This window comes from Falco cherrug, chromosome 16 (assembly GCF_023634085.1).
Source record: "Falco cherrug isolate bFalChe1 chromosome 16, bFalChe1.pri, whole genome shotgun sequence".
Taxonomy (NCBI): Eukaryota; Metazoa; Chordata; class Aves; order Falconiformes; family Falconidae; genus Falco; species Falco cherrug.
Window position 1 is genome coordinate 5,950,009 of NC_073712.1, and position 26,506 is coordinate 5,976,514.

A 26,506-nucleotide genomic window follows, 5' to 3' on the forward strand; every position below is an offset into this window, starting at 1 on the left:
GTGGGGGGGTCCCAGGGTGTCTCCCAGGACTCCCCCCGAGTGGCGCCTCGGTCTGTGGGGGTGTCTGGGCCCCGCCACAGGACTGCAGGGCAGAGGGTGGCGCAGCCCGGGGGCTGCCGGCGGTGTCACATGTGGGTCCCCCGGCGGGGCAGGGGGTCCCGAGGGGAGGGGACGGGGCAGAGGGGCCGCCCCGGAGCCGACTGCTGGATGGCTGGACCGGTGTCCCTCCTCCTCCTCCTCCCCTCTGCCGCCGCCTCCTCCTCCTCCTCCTCCTCCTCCTCCTCCTCCTCCTCCTCCTCCTCCTCGCTCCCTCTCTCCGCCCGGCGCCGGGGCAGCTCCCACCGGAGCCGGGGCCATGGAGCGGACCTGAGCCGGGCGCGGCGGCGGAGCCCGCACCGGCGGCGGCGGGAGCGGGGCGCAGCGCGGCGGAGCCGTGAGTGCGGCCGGGGGCACGGCCCAGGGCGGGGGGACACGGCCCGGGGGGGGGGGGGGGGCGGGCACGGGCATTGCCCGGGGGTGAAGGGCCCCGGGGTGGCCCCGGGCCGGCGAGCACCCTGCCGGGGCGGCGAGCATTTCCCGGGTCGCGGTCCCCGACCTCGGCGGGGCTGGGGGGGACGCCTGGCCGCCCCCCCACCCCACCCCCCAAGCTTCTTTGCTCAAACAGAAGGAAAAAGGGGAAGGGGGGTGGGGGGCGTGCGGGGCTCGTTCCTCGCACAGCCCCGTCCCCGCTGCAAAGTTAGGGGCTGCAAACTCTCCGCCGAGAGCCCCCCCGGGCCGGTAGCCATGCCGGGGCGAGGGAGAGCCCGGCAGGTAAGGGGTTAAGCCACGGGCACCCCTGCGGGGGCACAGGGCCGGCAGGCAGGGGATAAACCCACAGACGATATCGCCCCCCCCCCCCCCCCGACCCTTAATCCCGCTGCCAAGGGCTGCCCCCCTGAAGCCCCCTCCCCGGGACCCCCGTGCCACCCCCCGCCCCCCGGTGGTGGGTGCCACTCACTCCTTCCTGCTGGTCACTGGGGCTACCAGAGGGACCTGTCCCCCTGTCCCAGGCACCCCTTGGGTGCTTTGGGTCGGGGATACAGGGGGGCAGCGGGGTGCAGGCTGGCTGCCCCCCCAGCCTCCGCACTGGGGGTCCCAGCACAGACGCCGTACGCAGGCAAACGGATACGCTGTGGGGGCCCAGACAGACACCGTGGGCCAGCACAGATGGGCACATGGCCTGGGTGCCATGCCTGGCGCCCCTGGCACATGTGTGTGTTTGCAGGGCTGGGGGCTGTTTGGGGGTCTTCATGATGCTGCCGTGCTCAGGGCTGCGAGGTTGGGGCCCCCCATCCCTCGCCCTCCATCCCTTGTCCCTCACCGCATCATGGGACAGATGGGATGCTCCTGCCCTGCCGTGCATCTCCCAGCACCTTTTCGAGGGGCGCTGGGTGGAGGGGTGATGTCTGTTGGGGGTGACAGCATCGCTCCCGCCCCACAGAGCTGTGGCCCCACCGGGAAGCAGGCGCAGGGTCCGGGTAGGAAAACTTGCCAGCGGTGCCACGCAGGGATGTTTGTCTGTCTGAGAGGGCCTGGGGTTGTTGTAACAAACCACAGCGACAGCGTCACGGTAAGACATGACCCGAGAGCAGGTTTGGGAGCGGGTTAAGCGCTAAACTCTCCCACTTGCTGGCATCTAAGAGCAGATGAACCTTGTCACTGAGATCGCGTCTTCCCAGCGGGTCCTGCCCATGTATCGGAGTCGCGTGTCTGACCCGTCCTGGGTAGATTTGGGTCTCGGGGGGCTGATGCTGCTGCACAGCGGAGCCCTCCTGGCAGCAGGGTCTGTGCCATGGGGTCCCGCCTGGCAGCCCCACGCCGCTGCGCCGGGGCAGGGCTGTGGGTGCATGGGGGGATTTGGGGGGATTTCACCCCCCAGGTGCTGGTAAACCTCAGCTCAGGTTGCTGCAGCGAGGCTGGCGATGGAGCACAGCCCTGCGCGGAGCTGGGCGAGGGGACCTCTGCAGTTAAACACCAGCAAAGTTAGTGGCGGAAGAGAGAAACCAAGAGATGCAGCACTCAGGGAGCTGTAAAGCAGAGGTTTTCATGTCAAATGCGCAAATAAATACAAAGCTTTGCTTCTTTCCACCTCCGCCTAATGATTTCCAGGGGTTTCGGTGCCAGTGAGGGATGCTGCCCAGGAAAAATTACAGACTGTGGCTGCATATTGTTCAAGTCTCAGTTACATCTTGTGAAGTACCTTCAGCATGGAAAACACTTGACTTCCAAAGCAAATCTGGAGTAATAGATTTTAGGAGTGAAAAAGGACCATTAGCTCAGCTAATGTGATTTTCTCCATAGCACAGACCAGATAATATCACTCAGTTACTCTCCTATTGAGCCAATAACTCGTGTTTGTAATTCATGCAATTTCCTTTTAGTTCAATTTAATTTTGTAGAGAATCCATTCTGTTGACACTGATACAGTACTTTTTTTTTCTTTTTTCTTTTTTTTTTTTTTTCTGAAAGCCTGCGATTTCAGAGGCTTTGTGTTAAAAATAGCTGCTGTCCTTTGACAAACGTGGGCAGGCTAAAGACAGTTTTCTAAATCATTTGCGAGTGACACATTTTTACCAGTATCTCCCTTTCATGCTGCTTATTTGGTTTGCTCACGACTGGCAGGGCGGCTGAGGGGGCTGCCCTCCTGCAGGGCTGGGGGCTTGCCCTTGGCATCTGGTCTGGCATCTCACGCAGGAGGTGAAATCCCTTTGGAACACAGTAATAGGTAGAAGCAGAGATCCCAAATTTTTAAGAATCCTTTTCCCTCTCTGATGCGAAGCTCTTCGTGCCATCGGGCAGCTCATCTCCTCCGTTGTGCTTGTGTTGTTTTTTAAATCGCGGCCAAATCCAAGCACCCAAACCATCCCCCTCCCCCCCCCCCCCCCGGAAAGTCCTTCTGTTGAGCAAAGTTTGTTCCAGCTGGGGTGCGAGATGCCCTGGGGGGAATAACTGGACTTTTTGTCTCCCTGCCGAAATGTCCATTTTCCATGGGGGTGCGGGGGGAGCTGTGCCCTGGCACGCTGGGGCCTGGGGGAGATGAAGCAGCTCATAAACTTGTTATGTGCTGGAGGGGTTTTAATTTCATTGATGGGATGCAGAGGAAGGGTTTTTCTCTCCGTGCAGGGAACACAGAAGCACAGTAAATCTAATCTTTCAGTGGGTTTATTTTTACATTTGTTACTTGCTGGTGGGCTCCCCAGGGCGCTTGCCCGAGTGCTGCCCCGAGACTCGCTGGGGCCGAGCAGCTCGGGGGACGGTGGCAAAGGGTGTGGGACCTGGGAGCAGCGTGCTTTGCACCCCCCAGGTGAGCATTTAGGGCAGGTTTGGGGGTACAGGGTGGAGGGCTGCGTGTTGGCTGCTCCCGGGGTCGCAGAGTGCCGCAGGCGAGTTGGGGCGCGGGGCCGGGCTGTGTCCCCTGCTCCGAGCATCCTCGGGGTGCAGCGGGCTGGTGCTTCAGGTGTTGGAAGTTTGCTGGTGGGCAGGTGGGGTGGTGGAGTGCATCCCTGTGGGATGGGGTGGGATGGGACACATGGCTCGCTGCCTGGTCACCTCCGCTGTCCCCAGCCCTCCGGTGTGCTCGGCACAGCCGTGGCTGCTCAGGCACCCTGCCCGTTCCCTGGCGTAAGACAAAACCAAACAAACTTTAAAGGATTTTGGTGTGGTGCCGGCGGGCTGGCGTCGCGGCGGTGCTGGTGGCTCTGATTTTGGGGGTTCCTCACTGCAGGCCCAGTGGATGGGGGACCCTTGGGGCTGGCAGAGCAGCAGGACAGCCTGTAAGCCCATGGCCCGTGGCCGCTTGTGTCCCACATGAGCCGGCACGGAGCGCGGTGAGCCCTGCTTTGTCTGTCCGCCGCGAAGCCACGTTCCTGCTTGCTCCAGCTTTATCCCATTGTAAACACTTACCACGGTTTTGTGTTGGGCCGGCTTTGTGCGTGCACGTGTAATTGCAGAAGTCAGAAAAGCTTTTATTGCAGAAGCAACAACCTTTAACAGGCGGCTGCGACCGATTGTAGGGATGCGCTGCCAGTACAGCTGTGCTCTGGTTTTTCACCCTAGAAGTTCCCAGCTGTGCTCATGAAATGCATGCTGTGTGTTTTCCTAAAGAAATGCATTTATTGGGGAAAAAATAATAAAAAAAATCCTTTCGCAGGCAGGGCAGTTGCTACCTACAGCCGGCGATGCTGTGGGGAAAGCCGGCTCGCCTCTTTTGTTCTCTCCTGCGGCCGTGCTGCTGAACATAGCATCGCTACGAACTGAGGACCAGTGACGAAAGATTTTAAAATCATAGAATTGTTTAGGTTGGAAAAGACCTTTAAGATCATTGAGGCCAGCTGTTAACCCAGCACTGCCAAGTGCACCACCTCATTTTCCCTCGGCTAAAAAATACTTGGTGGGTCAAAGCTGCCTGGTTTTGTGCGTCTGACAGCAGCCTGGGCTGGCAGCGGGGTGATGGAGGAGAGCCCAAAAAGATGGGCAGCTCCGGGGTCGGGTGTTCCCTGGCTGGGGGGTCCCTCACAGCATCATGGCAACCCCTGACCAGCCAGGGCTGGGCTGTCCTAGGCTCTGCTGCTTTCTTTTTCACAAACTTTGTGGAGGTTTTGGTTTCGTTGCGCTGCAGGGAGGAAGATTTGGGCCACTCAAAAGTTTTGCGTGACGCATCACTAATTTCCAGCCTGTTTTAACCCGGTAAAAAACAGGCAAAAGGGAAATAAATTAGTGCAGCTTCTGACAGGTCTGCTGGAAAATATCTCGGTGCTGTTACCCCATCCTGTGCCTTTTGGGAAGTAACTTCAGGAGTGAAATCTGCTCCCCTGCTGCTGGAGCTCCTCATGGCTGGGTGCTGCTTGTGCACGGCTGAGAAGTGCGTGGGCTCCTCCAGCGCTGCCGCTGCCAGCACAAGGAAAGTTGGCAGCGTCCGAGGCATCAACTTTTGGAAAATTTTCTGCTGCTTGGAAGCTCTCCCTCCCTCCCTCCCACCCCGTGTCCACCTGCTCCAGGACCACATGTCCCAAGCTGGAACCGCTCCAGCCCTGAACAAGGGCCCTTGGTCTGCCCAGTCCCACCAGCTCAGCGCTGGCTGGCGAGATGCGGGGGGGCAAGGCTGGGGACCCTGGCTCGTGTCAGAAACACCCCAGCCGCTTGGATGGGTCAGTAAAAAAATATGAGTAGGGGATGCAGCGGCTGAATCTGCCTCAACAAAGCGTTTATACAAGTGCGCTGGAGCACATGGTGGAAGTGGAAGGATAGCATTAGGGGCACTTAAGCAGCCTTGTTCCCTTCGCCTCCAAGCACGCTGCCAGCACCTTGGACCCCAAATGTCTCTGCAGCTGCTTTTAGCTCAAACGTGTTGTTTTTCAAGGCGAAAGCTACTTCTGTGAACATTGTACTGGAGAGAAGCTCCCTTCCCTGCCTCCTTGTCCCGCTCCTGCTTGCAGCCCTTCAGCTGGAGAATGCAAATTGGGAGATGGATCTGAAATATTTGAAATTCTGCCTCTCCATAATTTAATGCTCCATTACCACCCAGGCCTGCTGGAGGCATGTGACCGTTATAAAAGATGCAGTCTGGTGGCTGCAGAGGCCGGGCAGCCTCCCCCCACGTACCCCCGGGTGCCTTATCAGAGAGGAACGAGATAATGTGGCTCATCATTAAAACCGCCTGGAAGACCCCTGTGAGCACCCACTAGCCCCGGCCAAAATCTGCTGGCCTGAGTTATTATTTTTTGACTCTGCCTGGTGAAGGCAGCTCATGGCGGTTCTGTCTGTTGGGTGGAAAGAGGATAAGATTATAGATTAAATATAGCAAAGAGAATTAAAAGAACGTGGGGCAGCAGCAAGCCCAGTGGGGGTATTTGATCCTCTTTGCCCGTGAAAATGGGGTTATCGCAAGCTGGGCTGAGCCAGAGCCGAGCAGGAGGAGGAAGAGATGTAAGAAGCAGGTAGATAGAAATACCCGGTGGCATTGCCGGCACCACGCAGCAGCTTCTGCCGCCGCCACGGTGCTGGGGCTGCTGCCTTCCCCTGCCACCGGGGCCCACGCTGTGGCCAGGCGAGAGCCAGAAATCAAAATTCTTTGGACATAAAAGTCAATCTGTCCGATTCAGCAGGGCTGGCAGGGCCGAGCGTGGCCAGGCGACGTGGTGGTGGGATGCCAGGGCCAGGAGTGCCGGCGGATGCCAGCAGACCCCATCTGGCAGTGCTGCGGGGAGGGAGCGGTGGCATCTCCCAGCAGAGACGAGGCTTCATGCTGCTGTATTCGGCGCCCATTGCGGTCACCTCCAGTGTTGTCTTGCGTGGGTGCCTGGGTGGGTGTGGGTTTGCAGTGAGCAGCCTTCATCCCCCATAGTCTTCCTCCCTTGTTCTGGCTGGGTGTTGGTAGCACAGCGTGGCTCCGGTTTGCAGCTTTGTTCAGAGCCTGGAAAACCACTTGTTTGAAAAAGCTGAGCTGGGGGGTGGTGTGGGTTGGATGGCAGCGGATGTGCCGGGGTGCGCAGAGCCCAACTGTCCTGCGCTCGCACACCCGCTCTGCTCCCCACACCGGCTGGCGAGGCCACTGGGGAGCCCCGTCCCCAGTGCTGGGCAGCCCACGTCCCTCCTGCCACCACCACATGGCTGCAGGGTGCTTTGTCCCAGTGTGTCCCTGCGGGATGCAGAGAGGAGAAGCAGCTTGGAGTGGGGACAGTACAGGACCCAGGTCTGTAAAGAGGCTGAGCGCACTGCTCATCCCCAGTGTCCTGGCACTGGGGACACGTGGGTGCCTGAGACCACTGCAGCAGAAACTGGGGACCATACAGAGCTGGGATGGGGCAGAGGGAGCTGGGATGGGGCAGAGCGAGTGTGGCTGCGGGGATGAGCTGTGCACGGGAGTGCAAGCTCCCAGCTGGGCAGGAGGGTCACCCCTGCCAGCAGCCCCTCTGGTTCGCCTGCTACAAGTGAGCTGCTGGGGGATGGGTTTAGAAGCCCCAGTGCCCTGGCCCAGGGTGGCAGCCCTGCCTGCTGCCTGCCTGCTGCCTGCCCACCGGGGCGCAGGGGAATGCCAGAGCCCCGCTTATCTTTCGTCTGGAACAATAGAGGGCTTGGCCCTATTGTTCTACCTTGCACGCCCAGCCGGAAAGCCAGTCCCCTGGGGCAGAGGCTTGCACACGAGTGTGCCTGTCTGCAGGAGGGGATTTATGGGCAGGGACAGGCAGGGTCATCCTCGCCAGTCTGTGCTGCGTGGCCCTGTGTGGGTGCTGCTGCCCATGGGCAGCTCTGCAGGTGAATTCCCGAGCGGGAGAGGTGGCTGCTCAGGATCTTTCCTGCTCATTTTTCTTGCTGTGATGCAGGAGCTGGAGGGTTGATTTGAGGGAGGTCCCCAGGGCTATGCCTGGGCAGGCTGGAGGGACCCATCGGTGCCCGGGCAGCCAGGAGGGACCCATCGGTGCCCGAGCAGCCAGGAGGGACCCGTCGGTGCCTGGGCAGGCTGGAGGAACCCATCCAGACCTGGCCAGGCTGCAGTGTGGGCAGAGGCAGGGCAGTATTTACATTTCTCTGAGGCTCTCAGGCTGTCATCTGGGTCTCCAGGTGCAACGCTGGCCTCTGGGCTTCCCGTGCCCCATCCTTCCCGCTGCCTTGCCCGGGGTCTGTGGGTCCATCCTGGGAACTGGGCTGGGGAACACATTTTTGCAGGGGGGTGTGTGTTGGTGCGTGTGTGTGTTTTCAAGTAAAGCTGGTATAGGTGGCTGGGTTCTGGCTGTGGCTTTTGGTGTAAGTGGCACAGCCCAGGGGAGCAGGCAGCAGGAGCCCTGCTAGTAATTGAAGCCAGCTCTGCCTGTGAGCACCTTGGGCTGCAAACCACAGCCCCACGGTCCCTTGCAGCCCTCCTCCTTCCTTCATTTAGGGGGGCAAAGTGGGGCTGAGCCGTCCCCGCAGGGCTCTGAGCGCCGACAGCCCGGCAGCTGCATGGTCCCAGCAGCCACGTGTGACTTTGCCAGGGCGGCGTGAAACGCCTCTGGTCCCTCTTGTCCTCCCCACGCTGCCCAGAGCCACCCCCCCGGCACACAAGTGGTGAGCGGCACAGGATGCGGCACGTGGAGGCACGAGCTGCCAAAGCCCCTCGCTGCAGGCAGCAGGCTCAGGGACCCCAGGGGAAATTGGGGTGCAGCTGGGGGGATGCACACACAGGTGCCAGCGGGCACAGAGAGCCCCTTATGTGCTAGTGTGTGGGGTGGGATGCAGGGAGCCCCGGGCTCCTGGGGGCAGTCGGATACCCATGTGCAGAGGGGGAGGGCTGACAGCTCCTTGCTGCAGTGCCTCGGGCCTCGTCTGTGCTGTGGTTTTGTTGTGTAATGAAAACTATCTCGGCGGGCCAGTAAAAGCTTGTTCCCAAATCTCTCTGCTCCCCCAGAGGAGAGAAGCCCAGCCAGGAGGTGCCGCGCAACCGGGATTTCATGGGTTTTAGTTTCTCCAAAGCAAGAGGGGAGAGGAGGGGTGAGGTGTGAACGCAGCCTTGCGGGTTGCTCATGGTTTGGAGGGTCTCTGCTGCTGGATCCTTGGGTCCTGCAGCGGGACGGGTGGTGGGGCGACCCCTACCCCCCAGAGGCCAAGGTCTCTCCCTGAGCTGAAATAACGGTAGCGATGAGAACGGCGTGAGCCAGACCCCCTGCTCCCTCTTGCCGTTTCTGTCTCGCAAATGTGAGTGCTGCCCCGTTAATGTCACTGCCGGCCCGCGAGGCGATGCCGGGTGCGAGCCCCGGTGCTGCTGCTGCTGCAGGATGCTCTGGCTGACCTGCAGGGCACACAGCAACGGGGCGATGAGCATCCTCCCAAGCCATGGACACAGGAGCCCGAATCTGCACCTTACATCAGGGGTAACACCATCAAAGTGACTGCAGTTGACACCAGTAAGGGGGAGAAGTCAGGCCAAAAGCTTTTTCCTTGGGGATCTTCATGCAGACGCGGCCGGCCGTGACTTTGCCAAGCTGAAGCACAGCAGGAGCGGAGTCAGGGTTGCCATTAACACAGGTGTGATGGTTTGGGGTAGGTGATGGACAGCTACTGGCACTGAGCCCTCATCCTTCAGGCTGCCTTTTCTTTCAGAGGGAGGTTGATGATGGCCCCGGATGGCTTGTGGGGCAGATTCCCGTCACACCAGCGAGAATATATCTGTTGCTGGAATGTCAGGCGGCCCCAGCAGCTGGGGGAGTTTGGGCAGCAGCTGGGGAGGGTGAAGTGGCTCCACAGAGCCTTTGTCCCTCCGTGTCCAAGCCTGCGACAGCTCGGGCGTAAGGACGTGTTTGCTGCACCTCAGGATCCTGAGCAAGGGGACCCTGAAGGTTTCTGGGGTGCTGCCAGCCGCAGGGCGCTGTGCATGGAAGCATGGCCCCCTGATTTTTGGCTGCTGCCGTGTGTGAGAGCATCCTTTTGGTGCTCGCATATGCAATCAGCTCACCCAGGAAAACAGGAGTGCAAAGATGGGATTGCCTGGCACAAGTGGAAGCCCCCGCAAAGCCTGGGGGTGGTTGGAAAAATAATGACAGTAGTGGAAAGTGTAAAATGCCACGAGAAGTTCAGTGAGGGTAAGGGGTAACAGACACCAGCTGATGCCGTGGGATGCCGTGGGATGGGCTGTGGGGCCGTGCTGAAATAGCACCAGGTCCCCTTGTGCCACAGACCTCACCCATGGGTGCCCTGTGGCATGGTGTGTGGAAAAAGGGTTCAGAAAGTGCTGCCCTCCCTGCAGCCCCAGCCTGGGAGGCACTGGGCGGATCATGGTCGAGGTGGGTGAGCCCCGTGTCTTTTTTTTCTTTCTAAGCAGGAGAGGAAAAGGGTCAGATGTCTTCACCCCTCCGTCATGCGATAGGAAAGTATTGTTTACGAAGCAGCCGAGTCAAACGTGCCCTCCGCTTTGCCTGGAAACGCTGAGCGAGTGAAATTACACAAAAAACGACACCGAGATTGGCCTCCCCGATAAGCCTGAGGGCTGCTTTTGGGTGAGGGGAGGACAGAAACTGTGAAGAAAAGGAGGGAGATGTGCTAACCGCGCTCCCTTGCCGTGCCGTGCCGTGCCGACATCGCCGCGCCATCCCGCTGGGGCTGGGTGAGTTGTCCCCATCCTTCTCCTCCGGGATCTGCTGGCCTCCCACTACGGAGGTGGATCTTTCCTGGTTTACTCTGGGTTTGCTGATTTTTAAGATTTCGTTCCCATAATTGATTGTTTGATGCAAATTGATTAAAACTGGGGGAGTGAGGAGATGGGACCAGGCGATGCCTGTGCTGGGGTGGTGGGAGGGGGTTTGGGAGCAGCCCCAAGGACCTCTGCTGGGTCCCAGGGACCTGGCAGCTCCCTGTGCCACCCATCATCCCAGGGACTGTCATCAGTGGGACCATGGCCCCAATCCAGCCACCCCAGGTGCTGGGTGTAAAGGCTCAGCACCCATGAGCCAGGCAGGTTTTGCTGCTGGTTTTTTGCATCCAGGCAAGGCTTTGCGCAAAGGGGGAAACTTGTTTTAGGAATTATTCCTGATGCAGAAAAAAAGAAAGGAGTAAATACCCATCCTTCAGAGTGCCTCCCTCCTTGCGCTTCCCCTGCACCTTCCCTTGTTAATGTAGAGTGATATTTCTGCGTCTCATTGGCTTGTAATGCAGGGAGAGATAGGAAGGGCGGAGGAGAGGGGTGCAGTAAGAAGGGCATCTCTAAAAATATTAAGGTTTTGGGGTTTGTGCTTTTCCCTGGAGCATTTAGACCTGCAGGGAAGGGGAGTTTCTTCTCTCAGCCCTTCTCCCCGGCTGCCCCTGCCGCCGCTCAGACCCCAGCGAGGTGCTCGCCTCTGCTCAGCACCCCCTTCTCCCACTGCCCCCGCCTGCCACCCCCCACCCCCCTCCTCCCCAGGTGCCAGGCCTTTTCTTAAAGATGATTTCAACCATGTAACCTTCCCTGGAGAAGAAATCCATCTGCCTGCGAAGCCAGAGATGGTGCAAGGAGTTTTTTCCTTATTGATAGGTGTTATTGAGTGGAAGAAAACAACCAAATCGTCCCGCAGACTGTCTAGTCTTGAGGCCAGGAAACGGGAATGACCAGCGCGGTCCCCGGCCATCACGTGGGCTGTCGCTGGGATTGTTCCCGCGCCTTCTTCCTCCGGGCTTTGCACGGTTTTAAATAATTCCAGCACGACGGAGTTTCCTCTGCTTCCCTGATGAGATCATTCCCAGTCTAATAAATCTCGCGGCCAGGAAGTTCCACCTGAGGTTCAGTTTAATTTTTCCCCTACTTAAAACCATCCTGTCACTCATCCCAGTAAAGGAAAAATGTGTTTGGGTCGTGGCTGTGAAGGTGGTGGACCTGTGCCAGTTTACATCCAGGGAAGGATCTGACTGCCTCTTTGTATTTGGTTTCATTATTTGGGTAGTTATAAAACTGCTGGGTGGTTTTTGTCTGCATCCTAATGCAGCCAGGCTCCTGGGAGGCAGCATCCCTGGATTTTGGGTTGTAGAGGCAGGGGAGGGGGGCCCCAGCAAAGCCCTCGTGCTGGGGCCGGGACGGGTGGGGAGCAGTTGAGTAATCCTTTACACCACGACAGGAAAGTGTTTGCAGTGTGTGTCCCTCTGCCATCTCATAAGAAACCAGAGCAAGGTGATAAACCCCCCCTCAGCAGCACTGTGAAACCAGAGTTAGCGGTGAGCTGGAAGTTGTTGGTAAGAGGGGGGGGGAGGCATCAGGGTGCTGGGCCGTGGCCCAGTTAAAACATGTGCTGGGCTGTGTCAAATGGACCCCTGTACCCCCAGGGAACCTGTTGTGCTTGTCTCACCATTATCACGAGAGGCTTTGTTTTCCCAGTTCCCAGCCAGAGCATCCCACCCGGCTCCATCACTGCCTCCTCGGGTCCAACCAGTCCCTCTGACCCACGGGGAGGGGGCAGGGGCAGGGCACAAGCTCCGTGGGGGTGAGGTGGATTTTGGCAAGGGGGATTATTCCACGGGATTTATAAAGCTGAGTCTCTGAGGGCAGAGCTGCTCCCTAAGGACTCGAGCTGCTGTAGCCTGGTGCTCGTACGAGCCGTCGGCCGATTCCCTGAGACAGAGCTGGAATCTACTGGTGCACGGAGGCGCTGGGGGACATGCACCCCTCCTGTGAAACACCCCAGCTCCTCTTCTTCCCCCTGCCACAGCCTGAGAATTCATCTTTTTCTCCCTCTCGCCCAAGTGTTCGCTTAAGTGAGTTTAGTGATTAATACGGGCTGTTTTCTCTCTCGCCTCAAGTTTTGAATAGCAGGATTGATTTGATTTCCCCCTGAACCTCTGAAGGGCTTCTCTGCTAGCATGCATCAGAGAGATATGCATTTCATTAGCGGTCCTGGATATGGCCCGGAGGCCTTTGAGGAAGGCAGGTTGGCTTTTTTTTTTTGGATAGAATTAGTAAATGCTATGCTAGCTGGTTGTAATTGCTTTAGGGTTAAATCTTCCAAGTGCCGTGCCATAATAAGAGACCTGTGTTGCTGCTTTTCATCTTAGTAAATGGAGAGTTGATGCTCCCCCCCACCCCGCACCTCCAAAGAGCTGTGGTGTGGCTGTGCTGAGGCAACGGGAACCCTTCCAAGGGGGAGATAGCCCCCCATGGGGGACGTCAGAGGGGACAGAGGGCACCTGGGGGCATGCAGAAGGGTGACCCTCTGCTTCTTGCTGCGCCGGCCATTCCCAGGACGTTCTGTGATGCCGATGCTCTCACCGGAGCATCAGTCTTGCTCTGACCCCGTAGAGTTGTTTCCGGAGTCCATTATCCTTCGAGGGGAGCGAAATTGCCTTCAGGGTACTGCTGGTGGATGGAGGTTGGACAAAGACCGGTCTGTTTTGTGTGGACAGTGGGAAATCCCAGCTCCTGCTGACGCCAGAGCTTTTCCCATGGGACCCTGGGTCTTGCCAGGATGGAGAAGGGCAGTTGGGGTCTTGGGGGGGCTCTGGGATGGTGAAGCAGCCATCGGCTACTGCTGGGCAGGACGTGCCTGAGCTCACGTGGGCATCATCCTGCCCATGGCAGGTCTTAGCACGCAGGTGCCAGCCTGCTGCCCAGTTCTGTGCTTGCTGGGCGCTTAGTGCTGCCCCTCTGACCCCTGGGGCGTTACCGTCCCGAAATCCCCCCCCCGCCTGCCAAAGATCTCCCTTCTCGGCGTTGATTTTGCAGCTTTTCCGGCACCCTGAGCTGTCGGCAGCCTTCTGGGCAGATGGAGGTTGTGGCTTTCCGTGGGAGCACCGCTGACAGGTAAGATGTTGAAAACGTGGCATTTGAGGACGCGTAAAGCGTTGGGTTGCACACCCCCAAATGCAGAGCGTTTCCGTTGCTGCAGCACCCTGGTTTGTGGGGCAGCACGGGTGGGTGCACGCCTGTGACACAGCCTGGCGGGGGAACACGTGTCCCGTGAATGCCGCCGCTCCGAGCAGTGCTGTCCCTCAGGGACACGAGCCGTGGCTCTCGCATGGCGGCAGCATTTCTGGGGCTGGATGCATTCAGCATCTAGACACCTTTTGGGTTTAAAACCTGCTTTTTCAGGAGGAGTAAACCCCAGGGGTCTTACACTTCCCGCCCCGTTTCACCTACAGCGTGTAGCCGGTGTGCTGGCGGTCCCCATCCATCCACGGCTGGGGCTGGCAGAGCCCGCATCCCCCGCAGCCACCTTCCCAGGGAATAACCCACCGTCACGGGATGCTCCGCATCCCCAGGGAGGGCTGGCAGCCCCGTGAACTTCCCCCAGCCGGGGCCATTTGCCTCGGCCATCCCTGACCATCCCTGCCCGGGCACGGCGGAGGAAGCCATCCATTCTTTTATGTGTGAAGGCACGCCGGGCGGAAACGGTTGGAAATGGCCCCAAAAGGACATTCCAAGTCTGGCAGGAAAGCGGCCCGCTCATCTGGCAGGAGATGGGCTATTGTCTATCCCGGTGGCCGGCCGGGATTCCTTGGGCCCTGCTTGTAAGAAGAAAACGTCCGTGTGTGTCTTATTTTTTCCTCTGCCCTCTCTCTCGCGGGAGCGCTGGAGGCTGCGAATGCTGCACGTGGCTGGTGCGTGCACAGCGGTGGTGTCGCGCCACCCTGGCTCTCGTCGGCGTTGCTGTGTTTGCTCGTATGCTGCTTCCCCCACGGGTTTTTGCCCTGTGTGTTTGTCTCCTGGCTGGGTTGGTTACCTGGGCCGTGGTGGCAGGATGCAAATGGTTGCGTCGTGCTCGGGATGGGTGGATTTGGTGTGGGATGACTGGGTACCACGCTGGGCTCCTGAAGGGAAGAGTCTGCCGTAACCTGTGAAGGGATAGCTTTCTGCTGTAACTGGGGAGAGGGAGGAAAAGAAAAAACCCTAGAGCCTCCCCTCCTGCCCCAGTCAACCTGATGGGCAGGTGGGGGCAAGGTCAGCCTGAAAATGTGGGCAGCCCAGCCCCCCCAGCCAGCTGCTTGCTGCTCTCCCCGGTCCCCCTTCTGCAGGAGCCCTTTGCTGTCCCCTGGGGTGGGATCTGCTCAAGTCGAGGGGCAGGATTAGCCCCGAGGCAGGCGTATTGCAGCATGGGGCAGGGATGTGGGATCATCCCCCAACTTGCAGCCTCTCCCAGGACTGGTGAAGGTGGCTGTGCCGCTGCCCCAAGCTGAGCAGCGCCGCGGCTCTTCCTCACATCCTGGCAGTGCGGGAGAATTTGTGTGTTTGTTGCTTTCTGCACCCCTCCGGTATTTTTGCAGAGAGTTTGGGTTTCATGTAACGTCTGCGCCAGCTTTGGCCCTGCCCGAGCGGCGGGCACACACCTCCCCTTCCCTCGGGAAGTCTCGCCTGCCGGCCTCCCCCTCCAGCCGCCCTGCGAGCAGGACCCCTTTCCTTACGGCCGCAGGCGGGATCTGCTGTGGGCAGAAAGCCTGGTCCAGCTGGCACCCCACCTTTGCCAGGCAGCTTTTCCATTTTTCTTCCCCTTGCTGCTTCGTGCTGGTGGGGAGATGCCGGCAGCACCCTCCCCTGCAAAGCCAAAGCCTGCACGAACAACCGGGAAGAGGGTCCGGATGCCAAGGTGGGGGGGGTCTTGGCATTTTGCTGGTGCTCCCCGAGCTGCTGCAGTGCCGGGCAGGGTGGGGGCTCGCTGGCGCCTCGGCCCCCCCAGCCTTTTGAGCTGTTCTGAAACACAAACGGGGCAGATAGGATCGGCTGGCGGGCAGGAAGGGTGGCACAGGCACAGGGAGAATTGCAGGACGTGCCGTTTGGGGGTACGAATGGAGAAAGAAAAGCTGTCACCATCCCGAAAATCTCAGCCCTTGGAACTGGCTGGGCTGGAATTTGGAGGCAAGGTGAGCCCGCTGATGCTGCGCCATACGGGCACTTTAGGGCTTTGGTGCTTGTGGGATGAGCACCCCCCCCCCCCCCCCCCCCCCAAAATGCTGTGCCGGGAAGAAGCAGCCAAGGACTCAAGCAGCCAAGGACTCGTTGCTCCTCGGCAGGTCCATTTTGGTCCTCCAGTCTGGTACTTTGCATCCCAATGCTGTTCTCTCCCTTCCTCTCCGCCCTTCGATAAATTGGGAACATTAAAGGAGAGGAAGATCTGTTACACTGCCCGTGCCAAGGCAATTGTTCCCATCCCTATTGTTTGCCACAGGCAGCCCCAGAGCCCAGCACCTGAGCCCACAGCACAGGGCTGCCGCAGGAACCAGCCCTGTAACAAGATAACGGCGCCGTTTTCTCCTTTTTCTTATCTCTTTTTATTTTTTTTTTTCTGTTCGGCAGACCGTATAATAAATCCACAATGAGGCTCCTTTCAAACAGGCCCCTATTAAAGTACTGGCCCCATTTTAAGAGTAAACTTCCAGTGGCACCAGGAGGTTAAATACAATAGAAATGTGACCTGCCCGGAGGAGTGGGACGTTGCTTCTGTGCGTGTCTCAAACCGAAGGCATCGAAGGCATCGCTCCGTGCTGCAGCATTGCTGCTGCTGCCCCATTGCCTAGGCACCCAGGTGGAAGGTGCTCCCTTCCAGGGAGGAAGGGCAGACCTGTGGCAGGGATGCACTGAGCAGGGGTTTCTTTATGCCTTTAAAAACCCCAAAAGGCTGGAAGGAGGGAGCGGCTGCACCCCCACCCCCACAGGTCCCCAGTTGGGAAAGCGCCCAGGTGCTGCAGCCACCGTGCGTTTGTGCCTCAGTTTCCCCACCTGTAGCACAGGGGGCTGTGGGGCAGCCTCGCCAGGCTGATCCCACCTCGGCGGGTCGCTGGAGCTGGCAGAGCCGTGGGCACGGCATCCCGCTGGCTGCCAAGCGTGTCCGCTGCCTCGCCGGCCGAGGCACGCCGGAGGCAGGCGATGGGTTTTTCGGGTGCCCGGGTTGCCCTCCCTGCCGCTGGGCTGCCCAAGGTGAGCCGGGGGCAGGAAGGGGCGACGCGGGTGGTGCCGCAGGATGCAGCAGATACCGGGCGATGCCGACGCCGGCCCGGCGAGTGTGCTGGTTTGTTCAGTGGAGGGCAAGGGAACTGAGATTAAAAAAAGCCCCGCTAAGATCAGAAAGGCTGGCGCGCACAGTGCCCTATTGTGGAGCTGTCACACTTCCCTTTACTTTATTGCTTTTGTCCAACACCCTATTGTTCCACTTCCTTTTGTCCCCTATTCACAGCCCTGGCTTTTCATTACCCAGCCGGCCTTGTTGTTTTCGTTTCTTTTGTTTGAAGTTCCTGAGAGGAAGGTTTTATTTTCAGCCGTTTGATTAATTCGCAGCTTGAACTGGGCTTTGTTTGTTATGTAATTGCTGCCCCCCCCCCCCCCCCCCAGCTCACACCCCCAAACCTGATTTGGGGGGGTCCGGATGAACCATCGGGGTGTGGGGAGGCGAGAGGGAGCAGAGCATGGGGGTCTTGGTTGTGCGATGCCAGAGCCTGGGCAGGATGCTCTCACCATCCCACCACGACCCCTTCCCACCTCAGCAGCCCCTGTGGTCCCACCTCCCAGCTCCTGGCAGCCACCACTGTAAATCCCTTCCTTAACGGCCTCCTTTTCCCATTATTCCTCCCTGAAAGGCGAGTTTCGGGAGGGTAATATTTGTTCCTGTTTTTGCTGTGCAGCGTGAGGCTTGGTGGCCCCGAGAAGGCTGCCAGGAGCTGGGGCTTTGCAAGGGACATGGATGTGACACGTGGGTTGGGGCAGATCCCACTGAAAATCCCAGCTCTGGCCACGCTTGGGGTGCCCTGGGGTTATACGGCTGGTCCCCCCCTAACAGCTCGGTCACTTCGGCAGCGCCTGGCCGAGCAGCTGGCAGCTCTGGGTGTTGGACCAGCACCCGTGGCCAGGCTGGTGAAGCTGGGAAGAGCCATTTCCCAGGACCAGCCCCTTGCCCCGGCTGGGGCTCGACCGGTCCCAGGTCCGTGCCGTGCCCGGGACTCCCGGAGGAGCGATTCTGGTAGCTGTCCCAGCCATTGTTCAGTGGAGCCAGGATTTCCATTTCCCGTTGGAGTGGGAAACCTGCCTGCTGGCCCTGCCAGCTTTCTAGGCACGGCTCCTGGGGTGGTGCAGGGGGGGCAGCTCGTGAGCCCAGAGCCGGGGACCCCTGGGGGGCTGGCTTGGGTCTGGCACAGGGCTCTGTGGTGGTGAACTTTGGGTTGCTCCCTGCCAGGCTGCTGGATGAAGCGTGAAGGCACATGCTCATGTTGCCCCTAAATCCCATGCCTCTAGGTCACTTTCTTTAGGGTTTTGCTTTGTTGCTCCATTCCCTTCACAGCCCAGCGTGTGAAGGGCTGGTTCCCCTGGAGTATTCTGCCTGTTTAGCCCCAGATCTGCAAAAACCTGAGCTCAGGAAACCAGGAACAAGAGCTCAGCTTTGCCAAGCCATGGCAAAAAGCAAGACCATTTCCCCGGAAAAAACAGCAGCACAGGACACCCTAGTGTGGGGCCAGGCTGGGAAAAGGGGTGCCCGTGGCGGGGGGGGTGCCCCATGGCTCTACTGACAGCCCTGCCGTCCCGTAGGATGTCCATGAGGAGCCCCGTTTCTCCCCACCTGGAGCTCGATGGAGCGGGCAGCATGGTGAACTGCACCATCAAGACGGAGGAGAAGAAGGAGGGTGGCTACGAGTCCTTGCCGGGGGCTGCTCCCAGCACCGAGCCCCGTCCCAACGACCCACCGGGGCCACCGCCGAGGGAGGGCAGTGACCCCCAGGCCCTGCCGCAGGTGGGTCCCATGGCTGTGACCAGCACTGCTCCTGGCTGGGGTCCTGCTGGGCTGGCAGACCATTGCGGCCATCCCCACTCTGGACGTGGGGTCCATCCCTTGGCAGAGCGGGTGGTTGTTTTCCCGGGTGGCTATTCCTCATTCCGAGGAAACAAAGTTGAAACTTGAGGCTCCCCCAAGGCTTTCTGGCTGTCGGTGATGCTCTCGGGTCAGCCCTGGGATTTGAGTGCTTCGCCTTCGGCTTGGAGCTCCCTGCGGCCACCTCCAGACGTGCTCCATCCCTTCAGCCTCCCTTTTTAATTGCTCTTGGGTTATCTTTCCCCCAGACCAGCAGCCTTAGCCCTCCTGCTCCCTGTGCTGCCTCCCAGGAGGGACGGGGCTCAGGGAAGTAAACTTCCAGCAAATGAGTGTTTGTGGCACAAAGAGCAGAGATGCTCTCCAGCTGGGCTGGGTGGGGTGTGCCTGCCAGAGTGTGGTCCAGCAGGCAGCTGGGCAGCGCTGCTCTGAGCATCCCACCGGCCCAGCATCTCCTACCTGGAGATGTGGGGATGTCCCCATCCATGGGAGAAGTACCAAGTAATGCTGTGTCTGTCGCAGGAGTCCCGCTCGCCCACCAACGATGTGCTGGAGCCCAGGCGCTCTGCCTTCGAGCCGGCTGTCAGTGGCCAGGAGAAGCTGGACTTCAACAGGAACTTGAAGGAGGGTAAGAAATGTTTCCAAGTGGCCTCTTGGGACTGCCCCCCCCAGCTCATTTTGAGCCCCTCAGTAATTTTGCAAAGCTGCGGGATGGGACGAGCCACCCCGTGCCATGGTGCAGAGCCTTGGGCTGTGCTCACCTGGCTCTCCTCTCTCTGCCGACCCTGGATCCTGCTGTTGCGGACAGTGATGCCGACCATCGAGAAGTTACTGTCCAGCGACTGGAAGGAGCGGCTGCTGGGCCAAAATGCTGCTGAGACCAAGGAAGTGAAGGGTGAGGTCTCCCACCACCACCTCCCTCCACCGTCCTCCCTCCCACACCCTGTGCCTGGGCAGCCTGGGCTGGGAACACGGCGTTGCCCACCTTCGCAGGAGGGAGATGTGCCTGCGAGTGCGTGCAGTTAATAGGGATTTGTACCTTTTTCAACCAAAATATTCATTTGCTTTTTTTTTTGGGGTGTGTGTGTGTGTGTGTGTGTGTGTGAAGATCCCTGATGAAAGCTTGCCTCTGACTGCAGTTTGATAATTTTTAAGAGGAAAGTCAAGGAAAAAGAAGTTTGGTTTTATCTAAAGCAAAGGAATGAATTGCAAGTATTTTTTTAGATGGTTCAAGTCTCTTCTCAAGTCTTGAACATGGACATGATGCTTGGCAATAAGGGGAAGAGCTTCACTTGGCACATGCCTTTTCCTCTTTATATGAAAACATGTAACCAATTCTAAGTAGGTTAAGTCCTTTGCATGACTCAGTTTTTGCACACTGTGTGATTAACATGAGGGTGTCTACCTGCACAGTCCATCCCCTTGCACCTCTTCCATGTCAGCTAACTACCATATGAACCTCTTGAAGCACCTGAGCATGTTCTGAAACAGGTGCTGGTTCAGGGAATGGTTCAGCACACGAGGGTCTTTATGCCCCCCGCACATTAGCCATCCCTGGCCACACATTGCCCACCGGCACCCAACAGTGGTGGTGGTGCTGTTCACCCTGCCCAAGCCCCTGACCCACAGCCACTTGGCTTCTTCCAGGAACCCAGGAGAGCCTGGCAGAGAAGGAGCTCCAGTTACTTGTCATGATCAACCAGCTGTCCACGCTGCGGGACCAGCTCCTGACGGCCCACTCGGAGCAGAAGAACATGGCCACGATGCTCTTTGAGAAGCAGCAGCAGCAGATGGAGCTGGCGCGGCAGCAGCAAGAGCAGGTGGGCTCGGGTCCCCTTGGGCAGCCTGCTTGGGGGAAACATTTGCCAGGGACCATCCATCCCTTCAGGGCTCCCTTTGGGATCTGCTGACCACGATAGGGTTCCCCTGGGAGTGGTGGTGGGGTGGCTTTGGTGTTGGGGGCAGTAGGACTTCTCTGCCCAGAAACCCTCCTGTTTTCTGTGCCCATCCCAAAGACCCCCATCTCGCTCCTTGGTGCTGGGAGGACAAGGGCCAAAGGAGGTCGGAACTGCACTCAGAGTAATTAAATCACACTGGGTCTTTCCTGACTGTGCTCTCTTTGCTCTTTAAACACCTATTTTTCCTCTCGGGTGGCCCATGCGGTGCTAAGGGCAGGGGTGACCCGCCCTGGCATACCCTGGGGTAGGAGTGACGCCATCCCTCCCAGCCCATTTCTCTCCCTGTGCCCCTCGAGATGGCTCAGGGGTACCTCAGCCCCCCCCCCGCCCCGCCCCAGCCCTCGGGACCCTCTGCAGACCCCTTGCCTCCCTTTTGCTGATGTTGGGCAACTTGTGCTGGGCTGTAGCCCCACCGGGGCCAGCTCGGCACTGCTGTGGATGCCGCTGAGCCCCGCTGCCTCCCCTCTGCCAGATCGCCAAGCAGCAGCAGCAGCTCATCCAGCAGCAGCACAAAATCAACCTGCTGCAGCAACAGATCCAGGTAAAGGCAGGGGACACCTCCTCATGTCCCCCTTCCCGTGCTGGATAATTGCAGCCTCGTCACGTACCGGGCTTGTGTCCCCTCCCCGGGCCAGGCGAGGGGATGGCAGCTGCCTGCAGTGTCCCACAGCGGTTATCTGCTCTCTCTGCTTCTTTCCCCATCTTCCCTCCAGCAGGTCAACATGCCCTACGTCATGATTCCTGCCTTCACCCCCAGCCACCAGCCTCTCCCTGTCACTCCCGACTCCCAGTTAGCTCTGCCTATCCAGCCCATCCCCTGCAAGCCAGGTGAGCGGGGTCCCCCGGGACTGCCCCAGCCCTGTGGGGTGGCCTCGTCCCCCAACCCCTCTCCCTCTGCTCCCCGCAGTGGATTACCCGGTGCAGCTGCTGCACAGCCCCCCTCCTCCCACGCTGAAGAGACCCGCTGGCTCAGGCCACCTCCAGATGCAGGTACAGCCCCAAAGCACCTCCATCCCCCCAGGCTGGGGTGCTGGGGGGGCTGCGCTTCATCCCCCGCTCCTCTCCACCACAGGAGACCTCGCAGCCGCTGAACCTGACGGCCAAACCCAAAGGTTCCGACCTCCCCAGTGCCTCCAGCTCACCCAGTTTGAAGATGAGCAGCTGCCAGTCCCTCACGCCGAGTCACGGAGCTACCAGGGACCTGCAGACCAGCCCATCCAACCTGCCTCTGGGTGAGTTTCCAAGTGCCTTCACTGATGGATGGCCCCGTGCCCTCCCCTGGCCACCTCCCAGAGACAGGGGACATCCCTGCTCCCTGGGGTCCCTCCTCCCAGGAGTGGCCTGAGTGGGCACTTGCCACTCTGTGCCACCCCCTTGGGGCATGCGGTTGTGATTGCTAGGGTGGGATGGGGGTGCTGCAGGGTGCTGGAGATGGTGCTGATGGGAGTTCGTGCCACTGTCCTGCCAGGGTTCCTGGGTGAAGGCGATGCCATCACCAAAGCCATCCAGGACGCGCGGCAGCTGCTGCACGGCCACAGCGGAGCCATGGAAGGATCGCTGAGCAACCCCTACCGCAAGGTGAGGGATGCCCCCCTGGGTGGTCACCGTCCCCCTGGCTGACCCCACTGTAGGCAGCCAGAGCTGGTGTCCGTCTGCAAGCAGGCTCCATGGCTTGGAGCTGGGTCCTGACTCTCCGCTCTTCCACAGGACCATGCCGGGATTGATTCTTCCCCAGTGAAGGAGAGGATGGAGGAGACTCCTGCCCACCGGCTGGATGAGGCTCTGTTGACCTGTGAGATGGACGGTAAGGATGGGCCGAGAGCATCGCGGTGTGACACCCCCCCACACACACACACACCCACACACACCCATTTGCTCCTTCCTCTGGCTCCTGACCTCACTGGGGTTCCCCTCACAGGCTCACGGCACTTCCCCGAGTCCAGGAACAACAACCACATCAAGCGGCCCATGAACGCCTTCATGGTGTGGGCGAAGGACGAGAGGAGGAAGATTTTGCAGGCTTTCCCAGACATGCACAACTCCAGCATCAGCAAGATCCTGGGTGAGTGATGGGGATGGTGGCGGGGGGCTGGGGCAGGACCCCCCCCGCATCCTTGGTGTGGGGACACAAACTCCGTCCAGCTGCTTGCTCCGCTTGCCCTCAGCCGCCCACATATGGGTGATGCCTGCCAGGATGATGCTACCCCTGCTGCAGCATCACTCCTGGAGGTCCCCGTAGCAGTGTGTGCTGCGTCCAGCCAACATCCCATACCCTCCCTGATGGCAGCAGCCCTGGTGCAGCTCTCGGTCACACCAGCCCTACCCCATGGCCACGTGGCTATTAAAAGTGAGCGGTGCAGTCACCAGCGAGCCCTGTGTAGCCACACCGTGGGTTACCTCTGCCACCTGCACCTCGCTTTGCCACGGACTTGTTTTAGCAGCTCTGCTCATTAAAGAAAAAACCCAAAAAAACTGCCAAGCTTTTCCCTTTGAAGGAGCACGTGGGCATGTTCTGCTTGCCTCTCGTGACCGGGGGGCTGGGAGCGGGTGCTCTACAGTGAGCTGCATGTGGTCACGGTAGATGTCCATGGCTTTAAATAGCAGACGTGGTTCTGACCAGGGAGCCGCTCGCTGCTTGAGGGGGGTGCAAATTTAGCAGGTGGATACCTGCAGATGGATGAGTCCAGAGCTGGTACGCACCCAGGCAGGGGGGTTGGTTCCTCTGTGCCCTCCTGCTCCTGGAAATGAGGGTCTGAGCTGGTGCAAGGGGTTGAGCATGTGGGGAAGGAGCCGGTGGAGGACATCTGGCACCATGGGCATGCTTCTGTGCCTCAGTTTACCTGGGCCACCTGGCTCGTGAAGCAGGTGTGGGAGATGGAGCTTTCTGGGGGAGCTAGGCCATGCTGGCTGGTGAAGGACACCCAGGAAAGGGGCACTCAGGGACTTCGAGGAGGATTTAGGTGCTGGGGGGGGTGTCTCTGGATGTCCCCAGCCCAAAGCCCTGCTCAAAGCCCAGCTAACTCCATAGTCCCATCAGGATGCTCAGGGCTGTATCCTGTTGGCTGTTGAGCATCTCCAAGGATGCTGAGGATCTCCAAGCATCTCCAGCTTGTCCTTCTCTCTCCCAAACTGGACACTGGTTCAGCTGTAGCCCTGCCAGGTGCTGAGCTGACCCTGGTTGTGAGCCCCTCTCTGAGCCCAGCAGCCTTTGTGCTGTGCCCTGCTTTGCCCTCCTGCCCAGGGTGCTGGCAGCGGTGACAATAAAGGTCAGCTGGTGGGGGAATATGAGTCACATGCCAGCACAGCCTGTTTTAGCTGCAGCACCTGCTCACCATACCTTGGAGAGGATCAAAAATCATGACCTGAGAGGTGGCTGGGGGAGGTCAGGGTTGGGGACCTGTTCCTGGTGTGCCGGGAGGGCTGGCTTCCCTCTGCGGCACGGGGCTCCCACTGGTGCAGCCGCTCTCACCAGCTGCGTGCCAGTTTAGGTGCTGTTTGCACAGGGGGTGGCATGAGCATTCATCAGCTCTTGCACTGGCTATGGCAGATGGCAGCCGGTGTGGGTTTCGTCGCAGCAAGCAGGGTGTAAGTGTGCCCCGTGGCTCCTCTCTGCGCAGGCTCCCGGTGGAAGTCCATGACGAACCAGGAGAAGCAGCCCTACTACGAGGAGCAAGCCCGGCTGAGCAGGCAGCACCTGGAGAAATACCCCGACTATAAGTACAAGCCCCGACCCAAACGCACCTGCATTGTGGAGGGGAAGCGGCTGCGCGTGGGCGAGTACAAGGCACTGATGAGGAACCGGCGGCAGGACGCCAGGCAGGGCTACTTGATAGGGTAACGCGCCCCTTCCTCCCATCCGGGGGGGCTTGACACCCCAAGGTGCACCCGAGGAGCACCTTGACACCCCAACAATTGCATCCCCTGTCCCACAGGCCCCAGGGCAGCCAGATGCCCCCCGCCTCCTCCGATGTGCTGTACCAGCGGCCGGTGGGCATGCAGCTGACGTCCCCCCTGATGGAGCACTACCTGCCCCGCAGCATGGACCCCAGCATGCCCGTCATCGTCAACACGCGCAGCCTCAAGGAGGGTGATGGCGGCGATGATGGGCACTCGGTGGCCGACGGTGAGATGTACCGCTACAGCGAGGAGGAGGACTCGGAGGGTGAGGACAAGAGTGATGGCGAGCTGGTGGTGCTGACGGACTGAGGGCGGCTGGGGGCATGTGGGTGGGGGCAGCAGGGCTGGCTGCCACCGAAAAGGAGGTCACAGCATCCCCTGATGGGATGGGACTTGGCCAAAGGGCTGCGCTGGGAGTGAAGGAGAGCTGCTACCCTGGCAGGCGGGACTCGCTGCCTGCCTGCCAACGGGTCCCACGAAGGCAGGCACCCGGCATTTCGGTGGGGTGCTCCCCAGGGGGGGTGACAAGTGGCCACGGGTGCTGCATGGGGCGATGGCCGGGAGGTGCCAACCCCGCTGGGCAAGCTGCGGAGGGCTGGCTCGGTCTTGCTCCGGCAGCAGAGCTGTGGGGAGCTGAGGCCACCCGGTCTGGGGGTGTGGGTGCCACGGCTGCTGAGCTGTCACCCACTCGTGGCCCCCTGGGAGGGACCTGAGGAGATCAGGGTGTGGGGAAACCTCCAGAGCATCTCCCAGCCCTCCAGCACTGGTGGGGCTCTTGCAGAGAGCCTCACCTGCAGCAGCTGCCATCCCCCCACCGCTGGCGACAGGGGATGGGGACACGCTTGTCCCTCGCTCAGGCCAGTCTGACCTCCTTGCCGTGTTTCCCACTTGGTCTTTAGACCCTGCCAGCAAATTCCCATGGAGCCATTTCTAGCTCTCGCCTGACCCGAGTACCAGCCAAGGGCTCCGTGGAGCTCATGACGCTCCTGACAGCTCTGGCCCACTTTGTAAATAAAGCGGGTGGCTGCTCCCCAGCTGCACCGTTACCCTGGCCCCTGCCAGGATGTGCCCCATCCATCCCTGGGCACCTCTCCCTCCTGCACCCCGGCTCTGCAAGCCGCAGGCTCCACCTGTGATCTGCTTCGTGAAAAACACAGAGGGAGAGAAAAACAGCAGCCATTAAAAAAAAAAAAATTAAAAAAAAAAAAAAAATACTTTGCTCCGGTCAGAGCCCAGCCTGGGGGTGTTTGGGGTACAGCGTGGCTTGGCATGCGCGGTGTCCAGCGGTGCATGGTGTCCAGCTGTGCATGGTGTCCAGCTGTGCATGGTGTCCAGTTGTGCATGTGCAGTGTCCGGCTGTGCACGGTGTCTGGCTGTGTGTGCACGGTGTCCGGCTGTGCACGGTGTCCGGCTGTGTGTGCACGGTGTCCGGCTGTGTGTGCACGGTGTCCGGCTGTGCACAGTGTCCGGCTGTGCACGCACAGTGTCCGGCTGTGCGTGCACGGTGTCCGGCTGTGCATGCACGGTGTCCGTGCACCGCCCTGTGGCTGTAGCCAGAAACAGGCCCGGCAGCTCTGGCTACAGCCACCCCTGGCCTCCAGCCTGGCACCCTGGGACCTTGCTGGGGGTGCAGGAGGAGCCGCAGCTGCCCAGGCTCCCGGCTGCAGCGAGGGGACGAGCCCTGCAGTGGGGGCTTTGCAGCGGACCCATGGCCCCAGCCCCAGGGTGGGGGGCTGGAGCGGTGGCTCTGCAGCATCGGGGCCCCGGTGCTGCTCCCCTGCACCCTGCGGGGCTGCCGGCAGGACCTTGTTTATCCAAGGGAGCATCCTGCCTCCTCGCCCGCCCAGCAAACACCTCTCTCCTCTCTTGCCCTTTGTCAGTGCTTTATTTATTCCCCCTCCCTGTGCTGCTGGGGCTGGGGTCTCTGGGGAAGGGGTCCGGCTCCTAGGGTGGGATGAGCTGTGCTGCAGAGGGGGCTGGAAGCAGATGTGCCCGACAAAGATGCAGCTCTTCCTCTTTTTTTTTTTTTTTTTTTTTTTTAAGACTGTAAATATAGATAGAGCTTTATTTTGTTAATAAGACGATGAGTAACTTAACCTGTATATTTCACATACTTGTTTACAATTGCCCCCCCACCCCTTGGCACAATAAAGATGACTTTTTGGAGCAGAGATCTGGGTCTGGACTTTACCCACCTGGAGTCAGGGAGAGCCGAGGGCTGGATGGGGAGCTCTCGCCCCAGGCAGTCAGAGCACAGATGGGGGGGTGCTTGTTTCCCCCCCTTCCCTGCCCCTCTTCCAGCACAGCCCCCTCCTCAGGCTCTTGCTACCTGCAGTATTGTCTCTTGTTCTCTTTCTCCTGCCCTGTCTGTCCGTGGTGGGTCCCAGGCTGCTCCCC

General features: G+C 59.7%; 1 protein-coding gene across 6 annotated transcripts; it reads left to right on the forward strand.

Moving 5' to 3' along the window:
- The first annotated feature begins 279 nt into the window (after positions 1 to 279).
- Positions 280 to 26,280, forward strand: SOX13 (SRY-box transcription factor 13). 6 transcript variants are annotated; one of them, XR_008735373.1, is made up of 17 exons: positions 291 to 433; positions 9,833 to 10,114; positions 13,193 to 13,270; positions 17,978 to 18,179; positions 18,777 to 18,882; positions 19,063 to 19,149; positions 19,902 to 20,074; positions 20,685 to 20,753; positions 20,926 to 21,040; positions 21,120 to 21,202; positions 21,285 to 21,444; positions 21,681 to 21,790; positions 21,920 to 22,016; positions 22,131 to 22,274; positions 23,830 to 24,046; positions 24,145 to 25,512; positions 25,573 to 26,280. XR_008735373.1 is itself a non-coding variant. In XM_055728087.1 (16 exons), the coding sequence occupies exons 3-16, from the start codon at positions 13,233 to 13,235 to the stop codon at positions 24,416 to 24,418; spliced, it is 1,875 nt and encodes a 624-aa protein (XP_055584062.1). In that variant the 5' UTR covers positions 291 to 433; positions 9,833 to 10,114; positions 13,193 to 13,232; the 3' UTR covers positions 24,419 to 26,280. The 6 variants fall into 6 exon arrangements, 4 of the variants coding, with proteins under 4 accessions (XP_055584064.1, XP_055584062.1, XP_055584063.1 ...); XR_008735374.1 differs by having other exon boundaries at positions 24,145 to 25,474; XM_055728087.1 differs by having other exon boundaries at positions 24,145 to 26,280.
- The last annotated feature ends 226 nt before the right edge of the window (positions 26,281 to 26,506 follow it).